The sequence below is a fragment of the Ictidomys tridecemlineatus genome, chromosome 9, assembly GCF_052094955.1.
Source record: "Ictidomys tridecemlineatus isolate mIctTri1 chromosome 9, mIctTri1.hap1, whole genome shotgun sequence".
Taxonomy (NCBI): Eukaryota; Metazoa; Chordata; class Mammalia; order Rodentia; family Sciuridae; genus Ictidomys; species Ictidomys tridecemlineatus.
The window spans coordinates 18,092,601-18,113,895 of record NC_135485.1 but is presented as its reverse complement, the minus strand read 5'-3'; the positions used below and the strand labels follow the sequence as shown (position 1 = coordinate 18,113,895).

The window sequence follows — 21,295 nt, the reverse complement described above, 5'->3', positions numbered from 1 at the left end:
CTGATGGCAAGCTCAGTGAGAATGGGTTCTACTGTGACCCCTTTGGGGAGGGCCAGGAAGTGTGGCCCTCCACCCCTAGCCAGGGCCTGTGCCTGCACTAAACAGGCCCAACTGTGCTCTTCTGTAAGGTTCATCACTGCTTTGCCGGAGGGCTAAGAACACCTGGGCTGTGGGAAGCAGTCTGCAGCTGGAGAAGGTCTGGGCCCTGCGAGATCACTCCACCAAGCCGCTGTCTGTCATCGTTAGGTCTGGGAGGCACCCGAGGGAGTCCTTCCCCTCACTCTGTATCTGAGAATCAGAGGCCAGTCAGGTCCTTCTGATTACAAAGTAATTGAGCAGAGAAACAGCGACAAGTTGCATCCAGGGCTCCCCCTTGTCTCCGGCCCCTTCGTGTTGCAGCTGTAGAATTTGCATCACATAGAAAAGGTGTTCAGGGACAGTAACTTAGTGTGGAAGGAGGGAACATGAAGCTACTTTTGCACATAATCTTTTCTTTGAGATTAAAGAAACATCAAAGAACAGAGATGCTGATAGAGGACAGTAAGGGATGCAGTGACACTAAATCCCTGTCACACTGGCCTTCTGTTTCTCACCCTGGAGGCGCTCAGAGCCTCCTTCCTTTACTATAAAAAGCCCCAGGTCTTCCCTGAGCTGCCCAATGACAGTCTGGTCACAAGGAGGCCAGTAGAGGTGAGGAGGTGGCCAGGCACCTCAAGCAGAAGGATCACGAACGTGACCCCGTGCACCCTGTCCTTCATCCGCGACAGCCAGCAGCAGAGCATTTACTCACTCTTTAAATGTGGGTCCATTGTTCCCCTGGGCAGGGGCGCCCCAAATGCATGGAAGGGGAGGGCAAGAGGGGTTCTTCCTGGGTGTCCCTGTGCGGGTCACCACGGGCGGCAGGAGAGGAGGGGCGAGGGCTGACTTGCTGCCAAGGTTTGAGGCTGTCTGCGTTCTGTTTCAGGGGAGGCTCAGAAGCAAGAAGGAGACGAAAGCCTGGCCGCCGCCGCCACCGGGGTGTTGACAGCGGACGCCGGCGTGAGGCCCGCTGTCAGCTCCGCAGCAAATCCGAGCCCCGGGAACCCGCGAGAGCATCCTTCATTACCCCAGGTACCTTCTGCGGAAGGAGAAGCAAACAGGCTTGGAAGGGAAATCATTAAACTGACAGAGGAACAGGCTGGACTGGAAGAGGCCAGGAGAGAGAGTCCCACCGAGGGCCGGAGGAGCGAGCCGGGGCTGTCCCCGCAGGGCCTGGCCTCCGCGGGGGAGCTCTCCACGTCTCCCCTGGTCAGCCTGGAGGACCCCAAGCCAGTGGCCGAGGACTCCACACGGGAAGACGGCGAAGGGGTCCCGGAGGGTGGGGACACCAAGAGCGCCGTGCCAACTTGAGAGGGATCGGGTCCGACGGGATGGCACACTGGAGGCACCGGGTAAGGGAAGGAGGGGACGTCCAACACGCTCTCGGGCCGCCTTCTCCTGAGACACCTCCGCGTGTGCACACGAGAAAACCCTGCTCCCGCTGCAAACTGGGCACGTTCCCATGATTTATTCCACTGGAGCTTCTCGGCGCCATCTCTTTCTGCGAAGACGCGCTGCTGTGACATGTGACACGGCCGGGCGCGGGGATCGTGGCTGCCATAGGGCTGGTTGGCGGCATCCGTCTTTCTGTCGGCATTTGTTTTATTCGAGATCAGATGTTTTTCTATTAGCATTTAATGTTGTCGATCAAAATTATGGGGAAGAGCTGGGAAGGGACGGGTTTTAATCAGGCCTCCGTCGAGGTAGTGGCGAGGCGGCCGGAGGGAGAGGTGTAATTGAGTGTAATGTGTCCACGGGGCCCTCGGCTGCACTCCATCACGTCGGGGCCCCAGGACCTCGCAGCGTGGGTGTTCCTGGCTTCCCGCGGCAGCACTGTCTGTCACCGGCCCACTGGCAGGCGAAGGGGACTTGGGCGGGCTGAGAAGGCTGGCTTCTGGTTTGGAATCCGCAGCCCCTGCCCCTCTGCAGCCTGAGAGGCTGAAGGATTAATTGATCTCAAGTGAAGGAGCCGGAAGGAGGGGAAGGGGCAGGGGACCCCAGCCGTGCTCTGACGTTTGTTTCTGAGATGAGATGAGGGCTAGATCTAGAAATGATGGCCTCCCAATTCCGCATGTGCTGCCTACCTGCTTTGAATGCCTTTGGGGGCTGGGGAAGAGCTGCTGCTTATGGGTCAGTCTAGTTTCCTGGACCAGCCCTTCACACCTTCAGAACACTCAGGCCACTGCCCCTGTGCCCCCAGATGCTGGGGTTTTAGAGACAAGACAGAGCCCATGGCCCTACAGGGCAAGAGAGAGGAACACACCATGACTTCACTACAGCGCCGCCCACAGACAGAACTGAGAACCAAGTGTACAAGGTCAAGGGCACAGAAAGAGGGAACAGTCCCCCCCACACACACACACACCACCCCAGCTGCTACTTTCCTTGGGGATGAAATGAGCCTTTCTAGGTGGACCAGAGCTTCAAGAAATTGCAGAGCATCAGCCCACAGACCCTTCTCTGAACTGGGCTGGGTTCCTCTCCCCAGGATGGCCCAGTGCTGCATCCCAAAGCTCAGAACCCCTCAGAACCACAGTTACTCTTTTGAAACGCCCCCTGCAGGGAAAAGAGAGCCTCCCAAGGTGGCAGGGCTTGGAAATTCATCCTAAGAAACCAAAGCTTGTTCCAGGACCATGGCCCTGGGTGGGAAACCTGTACAGGTGTCCAGCCCCGGCCTGCACTTCCTGTGGTTTTCATCTCCTGTGACCCTCTCCTGGCTGAATGACAGCCCATCGGATATTGTACTGCCTGACTCTGAAGGAGGAAGGAGTGCAACCAGAAGGGCCCACTGTGTGGGCCTCCAGCTGCTGCTCTCCCACTCACCCCCCTTGAGAAATGAGAGGGTCCTGGAGTCAGTACCCTGTTGCCCCTTGGGACAAGGACACGTCCTCAGTCCCTGACTGCAGAGCCCCCAGTGTTCCATCCCTGCCTCTGTGTTCCAGTCTGTCCATCACCCCTCAGACCTACCCCATAAGTCCTGCTCAGGGGAGGTGGCTTCTGCAGCTCCGAAGCTCACACAGGCCAGCAGTCAAGAACTTCTCTGGATTGGGCCTCAACTACTGCACAGGACACCAGAGCCACCAAAGGAACACACAACCAGATTTAATACAATAATAACAAAAAGAAAAATTTTGCCACACAGAAGTTCTGGTGTTGACGCACAGTTAGCCAAGTGTTTATCTTTAAGGCCTCGTTCATCACCTTTTGGAAAGCTGGGCTTATGATAAACTCTAACACATGTCATCAGGACCAGAAAGCTCTGGGAGCCCCAGAGAGCCTGGGCTTTGGGGAGATGGGGACAAAGGGAGCTTTGACTTAAATTCTCTGTATACAGTTAGCTTGGGAGGGTCATGTGTTATTAGGTAGACCAGGAGCCAGTGAGTTAGGACCCTGTCACATAGGATCCAAGTCCAACATGCCATTCATATGTGTGTGTGACACTATGTCCCCTCCAACACTGTTCATCTGTCCCTCAGACATTAAAAGGAGCATCAGCAATTTCTTGTGGTTGTCTGCCTGTCTTCTTAAGAGTTGTTGGGAAAGTTTGTGGCATTCTTGTCCCCACTCCACCAGATGACCCCACACCAATCATGGTTCTCTCAGCAGCAAGTCACCCTTACAGGAATGTCAACAGGAGGGAAGGGAGTTCTCTTGCGTAACAAGGACCTCTGAAGTGGGGCACTCCAGGGCTGGTTCATTCCAGAAAGTCAGCGGCCATCTGGGTTTCCATGTCCCTGGTTCACGTTCCCCATGATAAACAAGACAGCTGCGCCAGCCCCAGGGATCACCTGCTGCCACATGTGTCCCAGGGCAGAAGGAAGTTTCTCCCCACATATGCAGGTGGGTGCTTTAGGAACAAGGAACCCAGTTCCTGCCACATTTCATTGGTCAGAATCATCACATACCACCTAACCCAGTCACATGCCTATGTCTGCACCAGTCCCTGGCAAGGAGATGGTTCTCCTGTGATGGGGTTGAGTCCATCAAGACTTACCCTCTGGGTTGGGGAGGAGTCTTGTCCCCAGATGCACAGGCACTGAAGGGATAGTAGGCCAAAGCAGACCATGTCTTCGAAGCATAGGAGACTTGGAAGAGATTTAACTAGACTTTGAGCCTCACGTGTCTAGGGTTTTGCCGCTGTCCTGCTCTGTAGGCGGAGGCTCCCCCCTGTTAGACTCTACAGGTGTGTCTATCCACTCATTGTCCCAGCCGGCTTCCCTGCAGAATGCAGAAGAGTCTGGATAAATGCAGCTGAGCTGGCCGTTCTCCTAATGAAGGCTTCTGCCCACACTCTGCCTTCCTGGGGATGCTATTTCTTTCTTTTAATTAAGGCATGTGGAGATGGATCGGTGTTTGTAAACCAGGCATTTCTCATCCAGATTCCTTCCTGTTCCACACTCCTCCTGCCCACCTGCCACCCTCTTCCCCTGCCTTCTCCCACAGCTTGCCCCAGGACCACCGGCCAGAGACCTGCATGACCTCCGCTCCCAAACACATATCCCCATCCCCGTGGCAAATTCTAGAACCAGGCTCTGCCATCAGCCATTCGCACTTTGGAGTGGATTTTCCCATGAGTTCCTCCACTGGGAGCGTTTGCTCCCTGCTGATCATACGGCATGGAAAGTTCTGTTTCCTCTTGAAGGAACTTCAAAGGCCAGATGCTTGCTTATTGAGGGCATCTTTCCTGGCTCTTTACAATGACAGTTTCCCTTGTCCCTCTGGCTGTCTTGCTCCTACAGCACTGTGGGTGACGGCACCTACTTCTCTTCAGAAAAGTCTTTATCTGAGCACCTTCTCTCTCGGGTATCATTCTGGAAGCCTCCATCTGGATCAGTCCTCCTCTTTACTAACACCTAGGGTAGCTTCAGACAGCTCCAGTTAGGACTCCAAAAAGTCAAAGCCCAACTCACTGCTTTAATACATTCCCTTTTCCCTAAATGTCTTTCGGCACAGAGAAAAAAAAAATTGAAGATCAGAGACACGCGATCGGGAGCTCAAAGCCAATCTAATTAGAAAGAGAAACCGAAAAAAAAAAAACAAGAAGGCGTTGTCTCTCGATATTACTGAGGCTCACAAAATAAAACAAGTTGATACAGCATGAAGGCAATTTAAAGTGATAGATACAGATGTGCTGTCTTACATTTCATATCACCTCTTTACTAAGAGAATTTTTCTTCTGGATGCAGAGAGAAAGTCTGCATAATGCTGGATGGCTTGATGGAGAATCTGTGAGCTCAGAAATATATTTGGGGATCTTATCCAAGGCCAGTGATAGCCTATTAAAGTTAAAACAATTGGCTTTTTAATTTTTTTTATTTAAAGAAAGAAGGAACTTCTATTCATGTGCAGACCTTGCTAGATTGGGTTCTGTGATCATCATGTATCGCAACTATATCTTTTTTGTTACCTGAAATAAAAATGTGATAATTTTCCTGAAATTGATGATTAATTATATTATTTGCCTTGTTCTCCCTGCTACTCTCCCTGCAGGGGCTGAAGATTGCTTCCAACGGTATTGTAGCAACTCATCCAATCTGTCGCCTAAAATTATTTTATCATCTGGTAGTCATGAAAAAGATGGGGGATGTAAAGATTTTATGCTTTCAGTCGAAAAAGGCAGATCTAAAATCAGTTAGTTTATTTCCTGCAGTCTTTCAAGTTGACCAAAGTGCTCGCTGATTTGCTCTATTTTCTTACGTTTTTAGTATTTCTGTGTATATGCACTAAAAAGCCCCGCTCAGGGAAAAAAAAAAAAAATTCACTGCAATTCTGAGAAAAAGCTTATCCTAAACATCTAAAGATAGCATTTCTAATTATTGTCTACATTGTGTTTAAACTATGCAAACTTGAACATTATTCTCATTTTACCAGCTGTGTCTAGGTAGAGTCATTACATCAAACGCTTCTAATTTTACAAAAAGAAATCAAAACAAGTGTGTGTTTAAGTCCCAGGGACAAACGCGAACCCTGTGAGTCAAATAGGCAAACTGATTAGCAAGCCGCTGGGAAGTCAAAACAGCAAATATAAGGAGATTAACAAAACAGATCTGTAAGATTCGAGGAGTAAAAATAGACTCCAGAGGCCATGCAGGGTCCGATGGGCGGTCTTGGTGGCACACATAAGGTTCTATGCCAAGAGCCAGATGTCTGCCTTGTGGTTCACGGTCTTCCCTTCATCAATCCACCCCCGCCCGCCACCCACCAGGAGCTGGGATAGCAGGGTTCATCTCAGCCAGCCATTCAGTGGATGCAGAAGTCCTTTTTGGAAACCTCAGAGGTAGCCACCTTCACCTGGATCCTCCTGGTTGCATGATACTGTCCTCTAAGTCAGCCCAGTCCATTAATAGGGAGCTGTTAGAATTTCTGACTTAGAGTCATTGCTTTAACTAGATATTCATTAGATCCTTATCAGGTAAGCAGGTGCTATGCACCTGTTATGAATAATACTTGATGAAATCTTCAGAACAATCCAGTGTGAGGATCTGATTTTACAGATAAGAAAACCCAGGTTCCGAGAAGTTGAATGACATGTTCAGGTCACACAGCTTCCAAAGCTAGGGTCCAAACAGCCTTCTGACCTGAAACTGAGTTGGCCACTGAGGTGCTAGACAATTCCTTTGCCCTCCCAAAAAGTGGTTGACCCTCCGATTTGTTACTCGCCTCTGGAGCCTCCCAGGATAATGTGCCAATCCTACTCCTATTAACAGAAGGGAAATGAATGAGTCTGCTAAGGGGTCTCCCCGGGCCTGTCTAGGGGCCGAGGGTGGGGAAGAGGAAAACTACAACAGAAGACTTTAACAAGCACCTGCATTCTTTGGGAAAACGCAAACCAAACCCCCTTGATGATCCTGAGTCAACCTTTCTCTGGGCAGCAGAGGGGAAGACAGGGTGGGGGTGATTTATTCCCTTCCTGAGGATTCTTAGGTAATTGCTGCTGCATTTTCACAACTTTCTATTGTGCATCTAAGCAAACAGTCCATTTAAGATCAGGATATTTAAAGACTCCGTTTGCTAGTGCCCTTTCAGTGCTGACCCGTAAGTTTCCAGTGAACATTTCAAACTAGGAGGAACCAGGTGGTGGAGCAAAGCCACCAGCCTTTTTCTCCAGTTGTCACTAGGGTTTAAGGCAAGATGTTAAAATAACAAGTTCGTCCTCCTTAGAGGCAAAAATAACCAATGGGGATGGGTTTCTGGCTGTGGTTCAGTTTGACTCACTGCCTGATGAGTCTGGGAGAAATGGCCTCTGAGCATCCAGGGAGGAAAATCCACAGCTGGGAAGTGGGTCTCCAGGGAGGCAGTTACCACAAGTGCTGTTGTTTGCTGAATGAAGGGGCATGCCAAGACTCTTCTCGTGTGTGTACAGGTTATAATCTTCAAAAAGGGAGCAGGACCCCCACCCCAGCCCCAATCAAAATCAGCTGCCTTTGGGGCCCACCACTTCCCTCTGCCTTTGCAACTTGTCCTGGCACAGGTAATTCCAGCACCTTCCGATGCCAGCACCAAGCCCTGAAACTCGCCAGTCACACGGCTTGACTGACAATGACTTGGACGTTTGGGAAGTATACCAAAGGCTGCATTCAGAGGCAGAGGCCACTGCCCAGCTAGGCTGGTGCTTGCCTCATCCCTCCTTGGCCATTGGCATTGAAATCACCACTCCCCTGGGCACTTGCTGCAGATGTTTTTCTCCCCTCCTTTTGGATTCCAAAGGAGTTTGGGATGTGTATCTCTCTCTCTCTCTCTCTCTCTCTCTCTCTCTCTCTCTCTCTCTCTCTCTCTCTCTCCCTCCCTCCCTCCCTCCCTCCCTTCCTCCCTCCCTCACACAGACGCATACATATATCACATATAACAAGCATGCATGTATATATTTTTCTGCTACCTCAAAAAAAAATCAAAAGTAAAAAAAAAAAAAGTTAAAGCTGAGTGTGGAAGAGAGCTCAAACAAATAAAAAGCATACAAAACCCCAAACGCATGACTGAATTGCTGCATTTTTAATGTGCAACACAAAATCGCTAAACATCCCCCCAAAGAGCAGCGCTCAAGGGCTGTCTGGGAGACAGCCGAAGGCGGAGGCCAGAGACATAACAGGGCGGCACTGCACGGGGGTTGTGAGCAGGAGAGAAGGGCCCAAGGAAGCCTCAGAGGACTCTCAGAGGGCCTAGGAATAAAGAAAAGTGGGGAGGAGAAGGTCCTCAGGACAGAGAGGGGTCTTAGGCAGTAGGTGGGGGCTGAAGGTCAGGGAGGAAAGTGACCACAGGAGAAGGGACTCCGGTGGATGGCGTATTTCAATGCGCCTTGGGGCGCAGGGGAGGGGTGTGTGCAGGGAGCACAGAGATATCGGAGGGCAGCGGCTCAGAGATCCTGTGTGGCCCTCTTGCACTCATGGAGGATACTTCAGGGTATAGGGTGTCCCTGGACGCAGAGGGACTCAGAGGCAGAGGGGTGTCTAGGACGATGAACTTTTCTATGGACACAGAGGGGTTCTCAGAGAACGTGGGGGCGTCTCCGGAGTAGAGAGGTCTGGGGTCCGTGGAGGTGTCTCCTGTGAAGGGTCCTGGGGTATACAGGGTGTCTAAGGGGCGGAGGGAGCTCTCCAGTACCCGGGGGCCTGGGCGTGGGGAACTCTGGGGTGTGTCAGGTGAGGGGCAGCAAGGTGACGGGCCTCGGCTGGGGACACAGGGGGCTGGGTGGCGCTCAGTCGGCCTTGCACTCGCTTTCGCGCCGCCGCTTCCTGCGCTCCGCGTGCTCCTGCGCCAGGCGCGCCCAGGGCGCGGGGCCGCTGGCGCCCACCACGCAGCAGGCGAGCCGGCGGCCGGCGTTGCCGTTCTCCACGCTGGCCTGGTTGCCGCCGCGGCCCAGGTCGTCCTCGCCGGCGTGGACCACCACGGCGCGACCCATGATGGAGTGCGGGCCGGCGAGCGAGGCGGCCAGGCCGGCGCGGTACTTCCAGAGGCGGCCGTCGCGCACCGCGAAGTTGCCGAAGTCGCCCGGGTGCCGCGGGTGCGGCGCCCCCAGCGGGTTGTAGTGCGGCCCGGTGGACTCGCAGCCCTGGCTCAGGTCCCCGAACTGGTGCACGTGGATGGCGCGGCTGGAGCTGTTGGGCTCGGCCGGGAAGCCCTCCAGGTCGAAGAAGGCCTCGAGCTTGGCGCCCGGCGCCGGCTGCCGGAAGAGGACCAGGCCGCTCACCCGCGGCTGCGCGGCGTCCAGCGAGGCGGACGGCTGCACCCGGCAGACGGCGTGGAGCGCCGCGTCTGGCCCGCCGGCCGCCGGCCGCCGCTGCGCGACCTCCTGCCAGATCTCCAGCACTTTGGCGTACATGTCGCGGATCTGCTCTGCCACGTCGGAGCCGGGCCCCGCGGACTCGGGGACATCCCAGGTGTCCGAGAGACGGGCCGCCAGGAGCAGGCAGCAGCACAGCCGGGCCAGCATGGCAGGGGTCAGGCACCTGCGGGGCGCCCCCGCGAGGACGGGGCGGAGCAAGCCTTAGTCACTGGAAATACCCAATCGCAAGGTTCCACCCGCCAAGTTCCCAGGGGGCGTCCTGATCCAGCGTGCTTTTGTGCTGTTTGTCAAGGGCCTGCTGAGTAGTGGACACTGGGTGTAAAAAAGGATGAGACCCCAGCTGAAAAGTCTCGAGAGATCTGAGTCTCCAGAGACCACGGTTCTTTCAGGCCCTGAGTCCCTGGCAAGGAAGGAGTGGGGCGCAGGGCGCAGGTGGCGGGGTGCCTTAGGACATCAGCTGGCAGTCTGCGGCATTAGGACCCTTCCAGGTCTGCCCCTCCGCATGCCTCCCTGCTTTCTACATCCTTCCAGCAGACAGACATAGGCCCCTGCCTTCTTGGTATTTGCATGTACTGGGCCCTCTCCCTGCAGTGCCCTCCCGCTGCGGTAGACTTGGGGTTTATAGAGATACAAATTTGGGTTTTCTTGGGTATCCCCAGCACCTGGGCCCACAGCAGGCCATAGGATGCATGTATTTGGTTGCTAACAGAGATCACACCAAGTGGGGGACAGGTGGGTACAAGTCACTCCAACACCATCCTGTGATTGGAGTTCCGTGCTGGGGTAGGGCAGAGAAAGCCATGCCCATCTCTCTGGGGACTCTAGAAAGGCTTCCCAGGGGAGTTGACTTTCTATTGGGTTCCATAAGATGGACGTTTTCCGGGAGAGCCAGATAGGAAAGCCTATTGGACAAGAGGATGTTCACAGGCTGGGAAAGGTTACAGTTTGGGGTTGGAGGAAATTCAGTGTGGCTAGAGTGTGGGCTCTCTCTCTCTCTCTCTCTCTCTCTCTCTCTCTCTCTCTCCCTGTCTCTTACTAATTTTTAGATGTTGATGATCTTTTTTATTCATTTTTTTATACGCAGCGCTGAGAATCAAATCCAGTGCCTCATATGTGCTATGCAAGCGTTCTACCACTGAGCCACAACCCCAGCCTGTGTGGCCTCTCTTGACCAGGCAGGAGCTGGGGCTCAAGAGGAAACCTAGAACCAGGGACAGAGGAAATGACTTTGCCATGCTAAGGGGGTGGTATTGTCTAAGGAGCTAGTGCTGGTTTCATCAGAGGAGGTGATAAGAGGTGTTTTGTTTTGTTTTGTCTAGTGTTGTGTATTCAAACAAGCTAGAAGACAGGAATTTGAAAATTCTCACCATATAGATATGCTAATTGAGGAGACAGACATGCTCACCCTGATTGGACTTTATACAATGTGTACATGTATGGAAATAGTGGTGTATGATATCCCATTACATATGTACTGATAGCATGTGTCAATTGAAAAATAAAGCTCACTGACAGGAGAAAGGTTAAAGGCTAGGCTCCAAGGATGGAGAGGACAGGGAGGGGGGTGGTAATAATCTAGGGAGAGAGAGACCCAGAGAAGCAGAGCTGGAGAGAACCTGAGGGAGACCAGTTAGGAGGCTGTAGCACTAACCCAGGGAAGAAACACAGAAGCTGTGGCCAAAGTGGAGGCAGCTAACAGAGAGGAGGGCGTGGCCGATCAGCCCTGGCAGGAGGACAGGAGCAGCAACAAGTGCAGGCTCCTGAGGTTCCATCAGGGAACACTGAGTGACACAGTGGGAAATAGTCCCAGGACCGGCTCCTGCGCCATGGGTTCCAAAATCTGTGGATGCTCAAGTCCTTCATCTGAAGTAGCAGAGTGCGTGTGACCTGCGCACATTCTGCGGCATGTTTGAACCATCTCTGGATTACTTACTGCATTTATCAATGTAACTGCTATGTGAATACTTGTCATACTGTATTGTTTAGAGAATAATGACAGTTGGGGGGAAAAAAAGTCTGTGCATGTTCAGAGCAGACACAGTAATTTTTTTTCCCCAAGCATTTTCCACCTGAAGTTGGTTAAATCCACAGACGTGGAACCCAAGGACATGAGGGTGACTGTACTATAACTTCACAGGGCCACTGACTTTCTTAGCCCTCCGTTCCTTACCTGTAAAATAAGGCCAGTCGTAATACCCAAGATCATGGTAAGGATTAAGTGAGATATTTATAAACCAGGCTACTTTCACATTTTAAAATCTGCCCACAGGGATTAATGATGCCCCCAAAGAATTGGTATGAAGGTCACCTGCTCTGCCAAGTCCTTCTTCAACACCTCTGGCCATTTAAAAAACAAGCTCTAAGATGGAGTGTCTCTTCCTTACATAAGCATTACAGAAAGTCAATTGAGAATGGGTGATTAAAGGAATGGATTCTGGAACTGGCTTCACAAATCCAAAGCCCGCCTGCCACTTATGCTCTAAGTGCCATTTTCATATTTATAGAGAGCAGCAGAATAAATGTCTGCCTGCAAACTGTAGCCAGGCCTGCTCCCCACCCCACCCCCACCCCCAGCCTCAGCTCTCTGATCTGCACAGACAGCTAGGGACACCTACCTCAGAATCTTCCTATCAGGCTTACAAGAGACCCTTGGAATTTCTGACCCTTACTGAACACACAGCTCTTTGCATGTGCTAATTTTTAAAATCTGCATGAGACCCCATGAGGTATTTGATAGCCTGGTCTAAATCCAAACATGCAAGGAAACTGAGGTACAGAGAGGCCAGTGTCCTGCCGGGGGTTACACCAGCGCTAAGTGCTGTGCCCACGATTCAGTCGTCACGTGCATAGCTCTCTAGGGCAGGCAGCACAGAGCCTGTGCTAGAAAGTTCTTAGCAAGCAGCAGCTGGTAGTCAGCAAAGAGATGCTGCAGATGAGATGTCAGGACCACCCACTGAGAGAGGCTGTGGAAGCCAATGGAAGAAGGAGGTTCTAGGAACTGGGGGTCTCCTATGTGCCCTGGCCTGGAGCTCTCTGTCAGCAGGGACCCTTGTCTGGAGGCATCCTGCCACTCAGGAGCACCTACACCTGGAAAGTTCTTCAAACAGAGCAAAACCAGCTTGTTTGGGGGCCTCAGTGGGCTTGGCTTTGCAGGAATGCCAGGGTAATAATAAACAGTTTAAAGAGGTGCTTTCCTCTTAAATCTAAAAGGGAAAAGAAAATGCTCCCTCACACCCAGGAAAACTAGAGTCCTTACTTCCTAAGCCTCTGCACGCTCCACACCCCCTGCCCCTGGAGGCCCCACATAAGCTCAGTCTTCTGGAACAGTCTCCTGCCCAGTGAGACAGCAAACAATCAAGTGGCTTTTTGAGAGCCTGCTTTGTGCAAAGTTCTATAGGGACAAAGCTATGGGGGTGGGGGGTGGGGGGGACAAGGAGGGACAGGGAGCCTTGTCCTGAATCAAAGGAAGCCACCAAGCCTTTATCTTGGCCAGTATCTGGGTGGCCCCCAATTCCTTGCCCATTCCCTGAAGCTTCAGTAGACATGCCGTAGCAGGCCATGTCCGAGGTGGGACACTGGTGTCACTTTGTCCTGCCTTCCTGGTGACTCCCTGGACCTCTTCCTGATCACCTCCTCCTGGGGCTTGGGTGCTTGAGTCCCTCCACAGCCCCCTGGAAAGAGCGTGTGCTGGGAGCCAGAGCTGGCCAGGCGCTCGACCTGCGCCTTTGCTAACCAGGGGGCTTTGTAGGCATGTGCCCTGCCTCGGGGCTCCAGCACCCAGCCGTGCAGCGTCCTGAGGAGAGGCTTTCCATCAGATTTCTTTTCTGTGACACTGAGCTGCAGTTTCTCTCCCCCTTCCCGTTGCCCCCCTTCTCTCCTGGCCCCCGCCCTGTCCCTGGGGTCCCCTCCTAGCTTCAGAGCAGCCAGGCGTCCTAACTCTCCCAGGAACCTGATGGAGTCCCTTCCCAGGGAGAGTCCTGTGCCCCGCCCCGGCTCACAGTAGGGACACTTGGGGAAGAACAAGATGGACCCCAGCTTGGCACCCACCTCTGCAGCGCTTCCATGAGCACTTTCCCTCCTGCGGAGCCGGAGCAGCGCTGGCCACTGGAGGAATGCAGGCTGTCCCCTGCTGGGGTTTGTGAGCCAGCAGAAAGCCGGCCCAGCCTGGGGAGTGGTTAGCGGGAGGGAAGAAGGTCATTGGGCCTGTCAAAAAAAAAAAAAAAAAGGCGTCCAGATGTCCCTTGTTGCAGAATTGCCTGGCCTCCTGCTCCTCTGTCCCCGCATCTCCCCCGCCCGGGCTCTCTTGCCAAGTGTCCTGACTTCCTTGGTCTGTGCAGAAGGAGCCACTGACCTTCAGCCACAGCGGGGGACTAAAAAAAGAGAGAGAAAATAGCTTGTTGGGAGAGGTGTACAATGGCCTCTTTATTGAGAGGCCTTTTATTTTCTCCTGATTTCCGCAGCTATCAACTCATTTTTCTGGATGCTGACGTGTATCGAAGATGGGCACAGGCACCTGCCAGCTGTGTGTGGCATTTTCTCCAGGACTGTGCTGCCACACCTTGCGCACGTGAGAGGCAGGTGTGGCAGGGATCACACACTCAGGCTGCAGGGCCCCAGCTTTGTCACTTCCCAACTGAGTGCACCTGGCCCCGTGATGTCCCTGCCTGTGCCTCCCTTTCCATCTCTGTAAAATGGGTACGCGATGCTGGTGAGCCTGAGCGATCACCACGGAGGTCAAATGAGATAAACATGTCAAGTGGGAACCCAGTGCCTGGCTCTCCTAAACAATGTCATTAGTACGTTACAGGGAAAGACAATAACATCACACTGTTGTTGTCACTGCTGTTGTTAAAATGACAGAGGAGCCTTTTAAAAGAGTGTATGGTCTGGAGGGACCACAAGCCTTTCCCTCCAGGGTGGCCTTTTTTCCTTTTGCTGCCATGAACTCTCCTCAATCGCAGCAGCTCTTTCCAGAAATAGATGCCTCTCTTTCCCAGAAAGGCACATTTGGGAAAGGCACTCACCACTGCCTGTCTGTCCCGCGTTCCTTCAACCAGTGCTGACTGGGAGCTGCATCCCAGCCAGGCGGCATGCTGTGTCAGGGACCCAGAGCTGCCTGAGTCCCTGCCCCTTGGGGTTCACAATCTCAGGAGGGAGATGGCAGTGTCAACAGATACAGCCATGGCTGAGGGAGGAGTGCAGCTGGGGAGGGAAATACAGGGTCCCTGTGAGGTCCCCAACACCGGCCTGGGCAGAGGAAAGCTCGCTAAGTAATCTCCACCTCGGGGTCCCAGCCCCGGCTGGTGGCTCGGCTGATGGCTTGGCTGGTGGCTCGGCTGCCAGCAGCGACTTCTTAAACCCCTGTTTTTAGATGAGCAGTCGGAGCCCAGCTTGGCAGAAAGAGAAAAGCACTAAAGACTTTGTCCAGGAGCCATTCCAGGAGATAAGACGGTGACTTCCCAGAACTCAGGGCCCCCTGCCCCACGGTCCCCCCTTCAGGCTCACGGAGAGCTCAGCACCTCTGCGGGACGAATGTAGCTGCCCTCTGCTCGTGAGGGTCAGAGCTCCAGATGCCACCCGTCCTCCGCCCCACACTGCAACATTCTGGCTTCTCACTGTGAACCTTTCATCCAGTTTTGTTTTTTTTTTTTTTTAATCTTCACTTTCATTCAGTTCTTGAAACTGTTGTTACATAAGCTCCTCGCCACTGTTTCCGTGGCACTATCCCCGCTAAGCGCCATGTGATTTCTTCTAAGTGTCAAGAAAGCGCTCCTCCATCCCGGGGCTCTAGGAAGGGTGACAAGCCCAGATTCACCTGCACCCTCACCCTGGCAACATCCGCTCCCCTTTTGGTAGCCGCACCCCAATGTCCTTCTAAGAAATCGCTGCACTTTTGGTCTTGGAGGTGACACCGACTTCACGCCTTGCTGCAGAGGTCAGTTCATGGCTTGGGTGTGATCAGTCGGGGTTCACGGATGATCCACTTAGAGACAGTGCCATGCAATGCACTTTTGCTTGGACCATAAAAGGAGATGTATCCTCTCGTCCATTGGACTTGAAAATAGAGAGAAAAATCTAGAGTTTTCGTAGCCACAACTCACCACGAAGGGAGAGCCTGTCTGAGAATATGGGCAACGAAGAAGGAAGTGAAATAAAGTAAAGGAAATCTGGATTTGGTGGCATTGTTTGAGCCCCTGGGTCTAGCCATACCTGAAAGCTTTGTTTTCATTATGTGAGTCGACACGTTCTCATTTTGCTTAAGTTATTTCCGTTGGGTTTCTGGTTGTGACTGAACACTTTATGAAGCACTTTCTCATATAGAATCTTATTTAATGCTTATTAAAGTTTGTGGGGTGGTTATTAATTTGTCCACTGTCTAAATAAGGAAACAAGATTCAGGGGGGAAAAAAATAAAGAGGGGGTCAAAGTTGCAATGCTAGAAAGTGGGAAAGTCAAGATCTAAACCCAGGACTCTGATTCCCAAGCCTGGCCTCTTCATCTTTACATTTTATTACCACCAACTAGTGAGGAGATGAAAGAAAAGTGAGAAATGAGTAACTGGTGAGTGCAGTTATTTTTGCAGTTATTTTTGTAACATCAGCCACCGCCCCTCCCCCTCCCCAACGACACCCTGAACCATTGGCCTCTGGTGCTTCCCACCTCTGTTAATGTGTAATGCAGCAGACAATCCGTGGGCCTTGTTGAGCTGCAGAGTTGGAGACACATTCAAAAGTGCTCTCCTACCCATGCAGCAGCACCCTCTGCTCCGGAACTTTGACCTTTTCTGCAGGAATTCCAGTTGCAAAGAGCTGCTCTGCCATTGTGCTCCGAGAGCTGATGGAATTAAGTTCCACAGATAAACAGAGGGGTGGCGAGCAGGAGAAAGCCACAGTCAGGGCTCCAGATCACCTTGCTGCCACGTTGCTGCCCACCCAGGGCACTTCAGACTCGCCTGAGAAAACCTGGAGTGTGTCTAGCCTCCCCGAACCCCCAGAGTCCCTGGGGGGTGGGAGTGGTATCAAGAGAGCCGCAGGGTGCAGTCTGTGCTGTGCCCAAGCACACTGGGGTGATAGGAGACAGCAGGTCCTCACTGGCAAGGTGTGCCAGAAAGGAAGCGTCACCTCTACAAACAGGAGTCAGATCACAACATCCAGCGCTCATTAAGTGCCTCTGTGTGCCAGGTGCTCGCTGCCAATGGACAAGCACCTTTTATTCATGGTCACAGCGCTGCTTACAGGGAGGAAGAGGGACGGCTCACGGTGCATTCTGCAAGCTTCCTTTTCACGACGAACATGTCGCCCTGCCCTTCCAATGTGGTCACGATGACCCCAGGTAGGACACAAAAGCTTGTTCTGATCTGAAGGACAGCTGTGCAGAACAGTCCCCCAAGAAAGCCCGGGGGAGCTCGCTCCAGCTGAGCCCTCGAGCTCCGCTTCCTGCAGGAGACTGAGGCTTCCTGCTCTGCCACCCAAAGCAGCACCGAGGTGCCGGGACTGAGAAGCATGTCCTGTGCTTGTTACCTCCTGCTGATTGCATGGTCCACTCTAACTGGGAAGAGAAACATTCCCGCTTACTTTTTAATCACACTGATTTAACAAACATCCCCGCACCCAACACCCTGGTCTCCCCCTTGTATTATTCCCTCCTAGTCTAGCAGCCTGAAGGATGGACACTGGCTTTCCCAGAATCCCTTTCAACTAACAGTCACGTGGTCCAGTTGTAACCCATGAGCTATGACCTGACGTGGCTCTGGAGAACGCTTTTACCTCCTTTATAAAAGGAACAGAAATAGATGGTGCCTTTCCCTTTCCTCTTGCCTGAAGCGTGGGTAGATGCCTGGCAGTGTGGCAGCGACCTCGGGACCATGACTGGACAAGAGTGAGAACTTAAGGCCATCCCCACTGAGCACCTTAACCAACACCAGCTCTGGACTTCTTGCAATAGGAGAGGATAATCCTCCAGGTACCATGGCTAGCAGGCTTCTGTTACTTGCCCCCAAATGCCTGCCTAACTGTCTCGGTGGTGTGTCAGACCCTGCGCTGGGCGCCATGACCGTGAAGAGGTAGAAATCTCAGCCTCACATCAAGGGACTCCTAATCTACTTGGAGAGACGTAGGTTTGAGGGACCAGAGAAACTTCCCAGTGTCACTCTCCTATTTTACAGGTGGAAAATAACACCTGGAGAGGTGAATTGACTTGTCCAGAGTCACTCCTGTGAGATGCCAAGCAAGGACATGAACACCTAGAGCCTTCAGGCTGGTGACTTCAAAGTCACCAGTTCCATCTCTTCACCTTCCCTTGCCGGCCCCTCACACACACCCTGAGGAAGAAGTATGCTCCCCAGTCTGAAAGCCAGCTGGGCCGGCCCCTCTCCTCCACACCCCGGGGTGGGCAGACTAGCCGACAGGATGGCAGGGAGGGGCCCGAGCACAGTGCCCACCCTCCACCGGGAGCAGCAGGCCCCACTCCTGGGGTGATGGAAACGCAAGGAAAGAGAGGTCCTCTGGCTCAGCCTCTGCTCTAGAACAGCAATTAGGAGGTTGAGATGCTGACAGGACTCAAAAACCTCAGATCCAAGGTCCGGGAAGAAAAGAGGGAGTCAGCCAGGTGTCTCACTCAGAAGACGAATCCAGCGTGATTCTGGCCTCTCTCAAGACGCCTCACAGTCCCCAGCACAGCTCCAAACCACCGCCACCCCCTAAGGCAGCCGTGGGCAGAAGCGTGGGGAAGGTGGGAAGGCTCCGTGGTGCGGTCCTGGCAGGGTGCTTGAATTCACGTCACAGAGTTTAGGAGCAATCTTACAGCTGACCTCCTCGTAGCCGTCCACGACTCCTAGTCCTTCCTGAAGGACCTCAATTGAGTCTTGAGACATCTCCTTATGGCAGGGATCTGCTCTGAGCTGCTGTCAGCCCTCCTGGCAGGGGACCGAGGAACGGCACTTCAACATGTCTGAGCAATTTCTGCTCACACTGTGAGATCAAAGCAGGAGTTTATCTCTCATGAGTCTATTCATCAAAAACCAAGGCAGAAACACTCTGGCAGTCAAGTTTGTGGGGTACCCACGTAATGACAGATATGGATCAGTGCGCCTGGAGAGGATCCAGAACTGACCTACTGCCTGGCACAGTGTGCACGCCTGTAATCCCAGTGGCTTGGGAGGCTGAGGCAGGAGATTCAAAGCCAGCCTCAGTAAAGGTGAGGCCCTAAGCAACTCAGGGAGACCCTGTCTCTAAATAAAATACAAAATAGGGCTGGGGAGGTGGCTCAGTGGTCATGTGCCCCTGAGTTCAATCCCTGGTATCCCCCCCCAAAAAAAACCCATAACTCTACCTATTATATATGGTCAATTGACTTATGATAAGTCATCAAGGTAATTTAATGGACATAGGATAGTTTTTTCAATACATGCTACTGGAACACCTGGCTATCCACGTGGAAGCAAAATAACCTTCAGCTTCTATCTTACAACACGGGAAAATCTCTTTTCAAAATGGAGCACAAGCCTAAGAGTAAAGATAAAAGCATAAGACTTCTAGCAGGCAACGGTAACTTAGTGGGACACAAAATGATAAACCAAAACAGAAAAATTAGGGCTTCATCACAAGTAAACATGTTTGCTCTTTCGTAGATAGCTTTTAAGAAGCTGAAAAGACAAATCACCAACTGGAACAAAATCTTTCTAATACCTACATCTTTCCAAGGGCCTGTGTTCAGAATATACAAAGAACTCATAAGAAGAAAGGCAGTCCAGTTTTGAAGATGAGCCCTAGAATTTTACCAACTCTTTACACAAGAAGATAGGCAAATGGCCAACTTTCCTTGGCTAAAATTAGTCAGGGAATGTTAACATGGGTGAGGATGTAGTGTCATCAGAACTCTCAGACATGGCTGGTGGGCGTGTGACACGCTACAACCACTTTGGAAAACTGTTCAAAAGTTCTTCATGAGGTTAAATACAGTCCACCTAACAGGATCTGATCCTTTCATTCCTGGGAAATGAAAATGTTATGTCCACAGATACACATGCTTAAGAGGATGGTTCATTAGAGTCCCCTGGAAACTTCACCAAGATCCATCAGTAGCTGAATAGACAAATATTTATGTTACCTACACACAGTGGAACCCTATGCAGAATTAAGTTGCAACAACTGCTGGCCCATGTTTCAACATACATGTATCTCATCAGTGTTTCTCCAAGTGATAAAATAGTACATGCTATATAATCCCATTTATACGAGGCTCTGGAAAGGGAGACTACGCAATTGCCATCTAATCACAACAATGGCTTCCTGGGATGGGGGTGGAGCAGCAGTGTATGGGGGTGGGGTTGTCCTTAGTTCCAAAGAAGCAAAGGAGGTCTCTTCAGGATGCTGAGATTGTTCCATATCTTGAACGTGGGTCGCTTAACTGAGTGTTGACATGGCAAAGATCATGCATGCCGTTGCTTGTAAATTAGACCTCAATAAATTTAAAAAGCAGTGACATCTTGTAAACATTACAAAATGAGAAGATTGGCGGACGTTGAGTTAACCTCATTGGTGTGAGGCTGACCTCAAGTTCAAATCCTCTGCAGGCAAAGTTATCCAAATAGAATTCTGTATCATGTTATTGATACTTAAAATTCAGTCGTAAGGAGTTGGGATGAGACTTCCAATGAGCAAGCATTCTGGATTAAAGAGAAAACTCCTCATTCACTGGGGGGACCATTGTCCTGTTGAGGACCTAAGCAATCCCTGAGACCACCTGCAGAGTGCACTCCTCCAGAGTGAGGTCCTCGTTGGGGACCCCAATCTCATGGGACCACCACTCCAGACCTCAGGCTGACCACAGTGGTAGTTCCCACACACCACTTCCCCTCCAAGCCTCATTGTGCCCACATGCAAAAATAGGAAAGGAATGAAATTAAATCAAATAATGAGATTAATTGATAATTAACAACATGTAAGGAAATCAGCAAAGCGCATGGCAGATAGCAACCACCAGAGTTTGTAATTTAATTGCCCATTTTTTTAGGGATAATGCGTTTTATAAATTGGGCTAGAGAACACAACACTATGGGATTGGGGACGGGGAGGTAGCGTGAATGTGAAATTGAGGCTCTATCTTGTCACCCGTGTCTGCTTCTGCTCTTTGGGACTCTGGGCGCCGCCGGTGCCTTTTGTTTGTGCTTCAGTGGCGAGTGACAGAAATGCAACTCATGCCAACTCCAGCGCAGAGGGGTTGTGCTGGTTCACCTAAGTGAAACCCAGCAGCCTGTGTTCTAATAGCTCTGCAACTTCTGAGGGTCTGACCGAAGGTCCACGGAGTCACCTCTGAGCCAGGACAGTGTGAAGGACCAGGGAACGCAGGGCTGGGCCGGGGGCCCACCCCGTAGCCAGGGCAGGCTCGGCACCACCAGGACCACATGGGGAGAGGAGAAGACAGCCAGCCACGCTGATCTGCCCTAGCTTTGTCATCTGACAGGTGTCTGACAGCCGTCCTCTGCTCAGGCACACTGAAGACCACGGGGGGAGAAGGCAGGAGCAGGTCCGTGTCCTGGGAGAGGTCCTGTCCCGAGGAGCCCGCGGCACCTCACGGATCCTCAGTGTCCACACCTATTCCAGCAACACCTGGGTCTCTACACTCCCAAGAACATAGCTCCACCGGAGAAAAGGGCTTTTTCTAGTGAGAATCCGTAGTTGGGTCTCGTGATTCCAAACAGACTTTGGAATCTTTTTCTTTCCGTTTGTGCAGAGTCCAAGTTTGTCCAGCCCCACCCTTTGGTACACGGGAGGTGGAAGGACAGGGAGGCGACGTTTGCTTTGACAAGTCTTCTTTTTTCACAAGAGGACTGTTTGGTCCTGGGAACATTTTAATTGCTTCCTGTTATGAGACCAGTCAACTACGATGAGTGAATCCCGACCATTCAGGTGGAAGTCATAAGCTCCAGCTAAAGGG

The 21,295-nt window shown here is 52.0% G+C and overlaps 2 protein-coding genes across 6 annotated transcripts in view; one reads left to right on the top strand and one right to left on the bottom strand.

Moving 5' to 3' along the window:
• The window catches only part of Ccdc149 (coiled-coil domain containing 149), a 90,578-nt gene extending 87,002 nt beyond the window's left edge, over positions 1 to 3,576 (top strand). For all 5 annotated transcript variants that reach the window (XM_078021147.1, XM_078021146.1, XM_078021143.1 and 2 more), the window contains one exon: positions 965 to 3,576. In XM_078021147.1, the coding sequence (XP_077877273.1) occupies positions 965 to 1,389 (425 nt within the window). In that variant the 3' untranslated portion in view covers positions 1,390 to 3,576. The remainder of the gene's footprint in view (positions 1 to 964) is intronic.
• Positions 3,577 to 8,052: 4,476 nt separating this feature from the next.
• Positions 8,053 to 13,548, bottom strand: Sod3 (superoxide dismutase 3). The gene is made up of 2 exons (XM_078021141.1): positions 13,406 to 13,548; positions 8,053 to 9,521 (listed from the first exon to the last, which is right to left on the bottom strand). The coding sequence occupies exons 1-2, from the start codon at positions 13,420 to 13,422 to the stop codon at positions 8,771 to 8,773; spliced, it is 768 nt and encodes a 255-aa protein (XP_077877267.1). The 5' UTR covers positions 13,423 to 13,548; the 3' UTR covers positions 8,053 to 8,770.
• Positions 13,549 to 21,295: the final 7,747 nt, after the last annotated feature.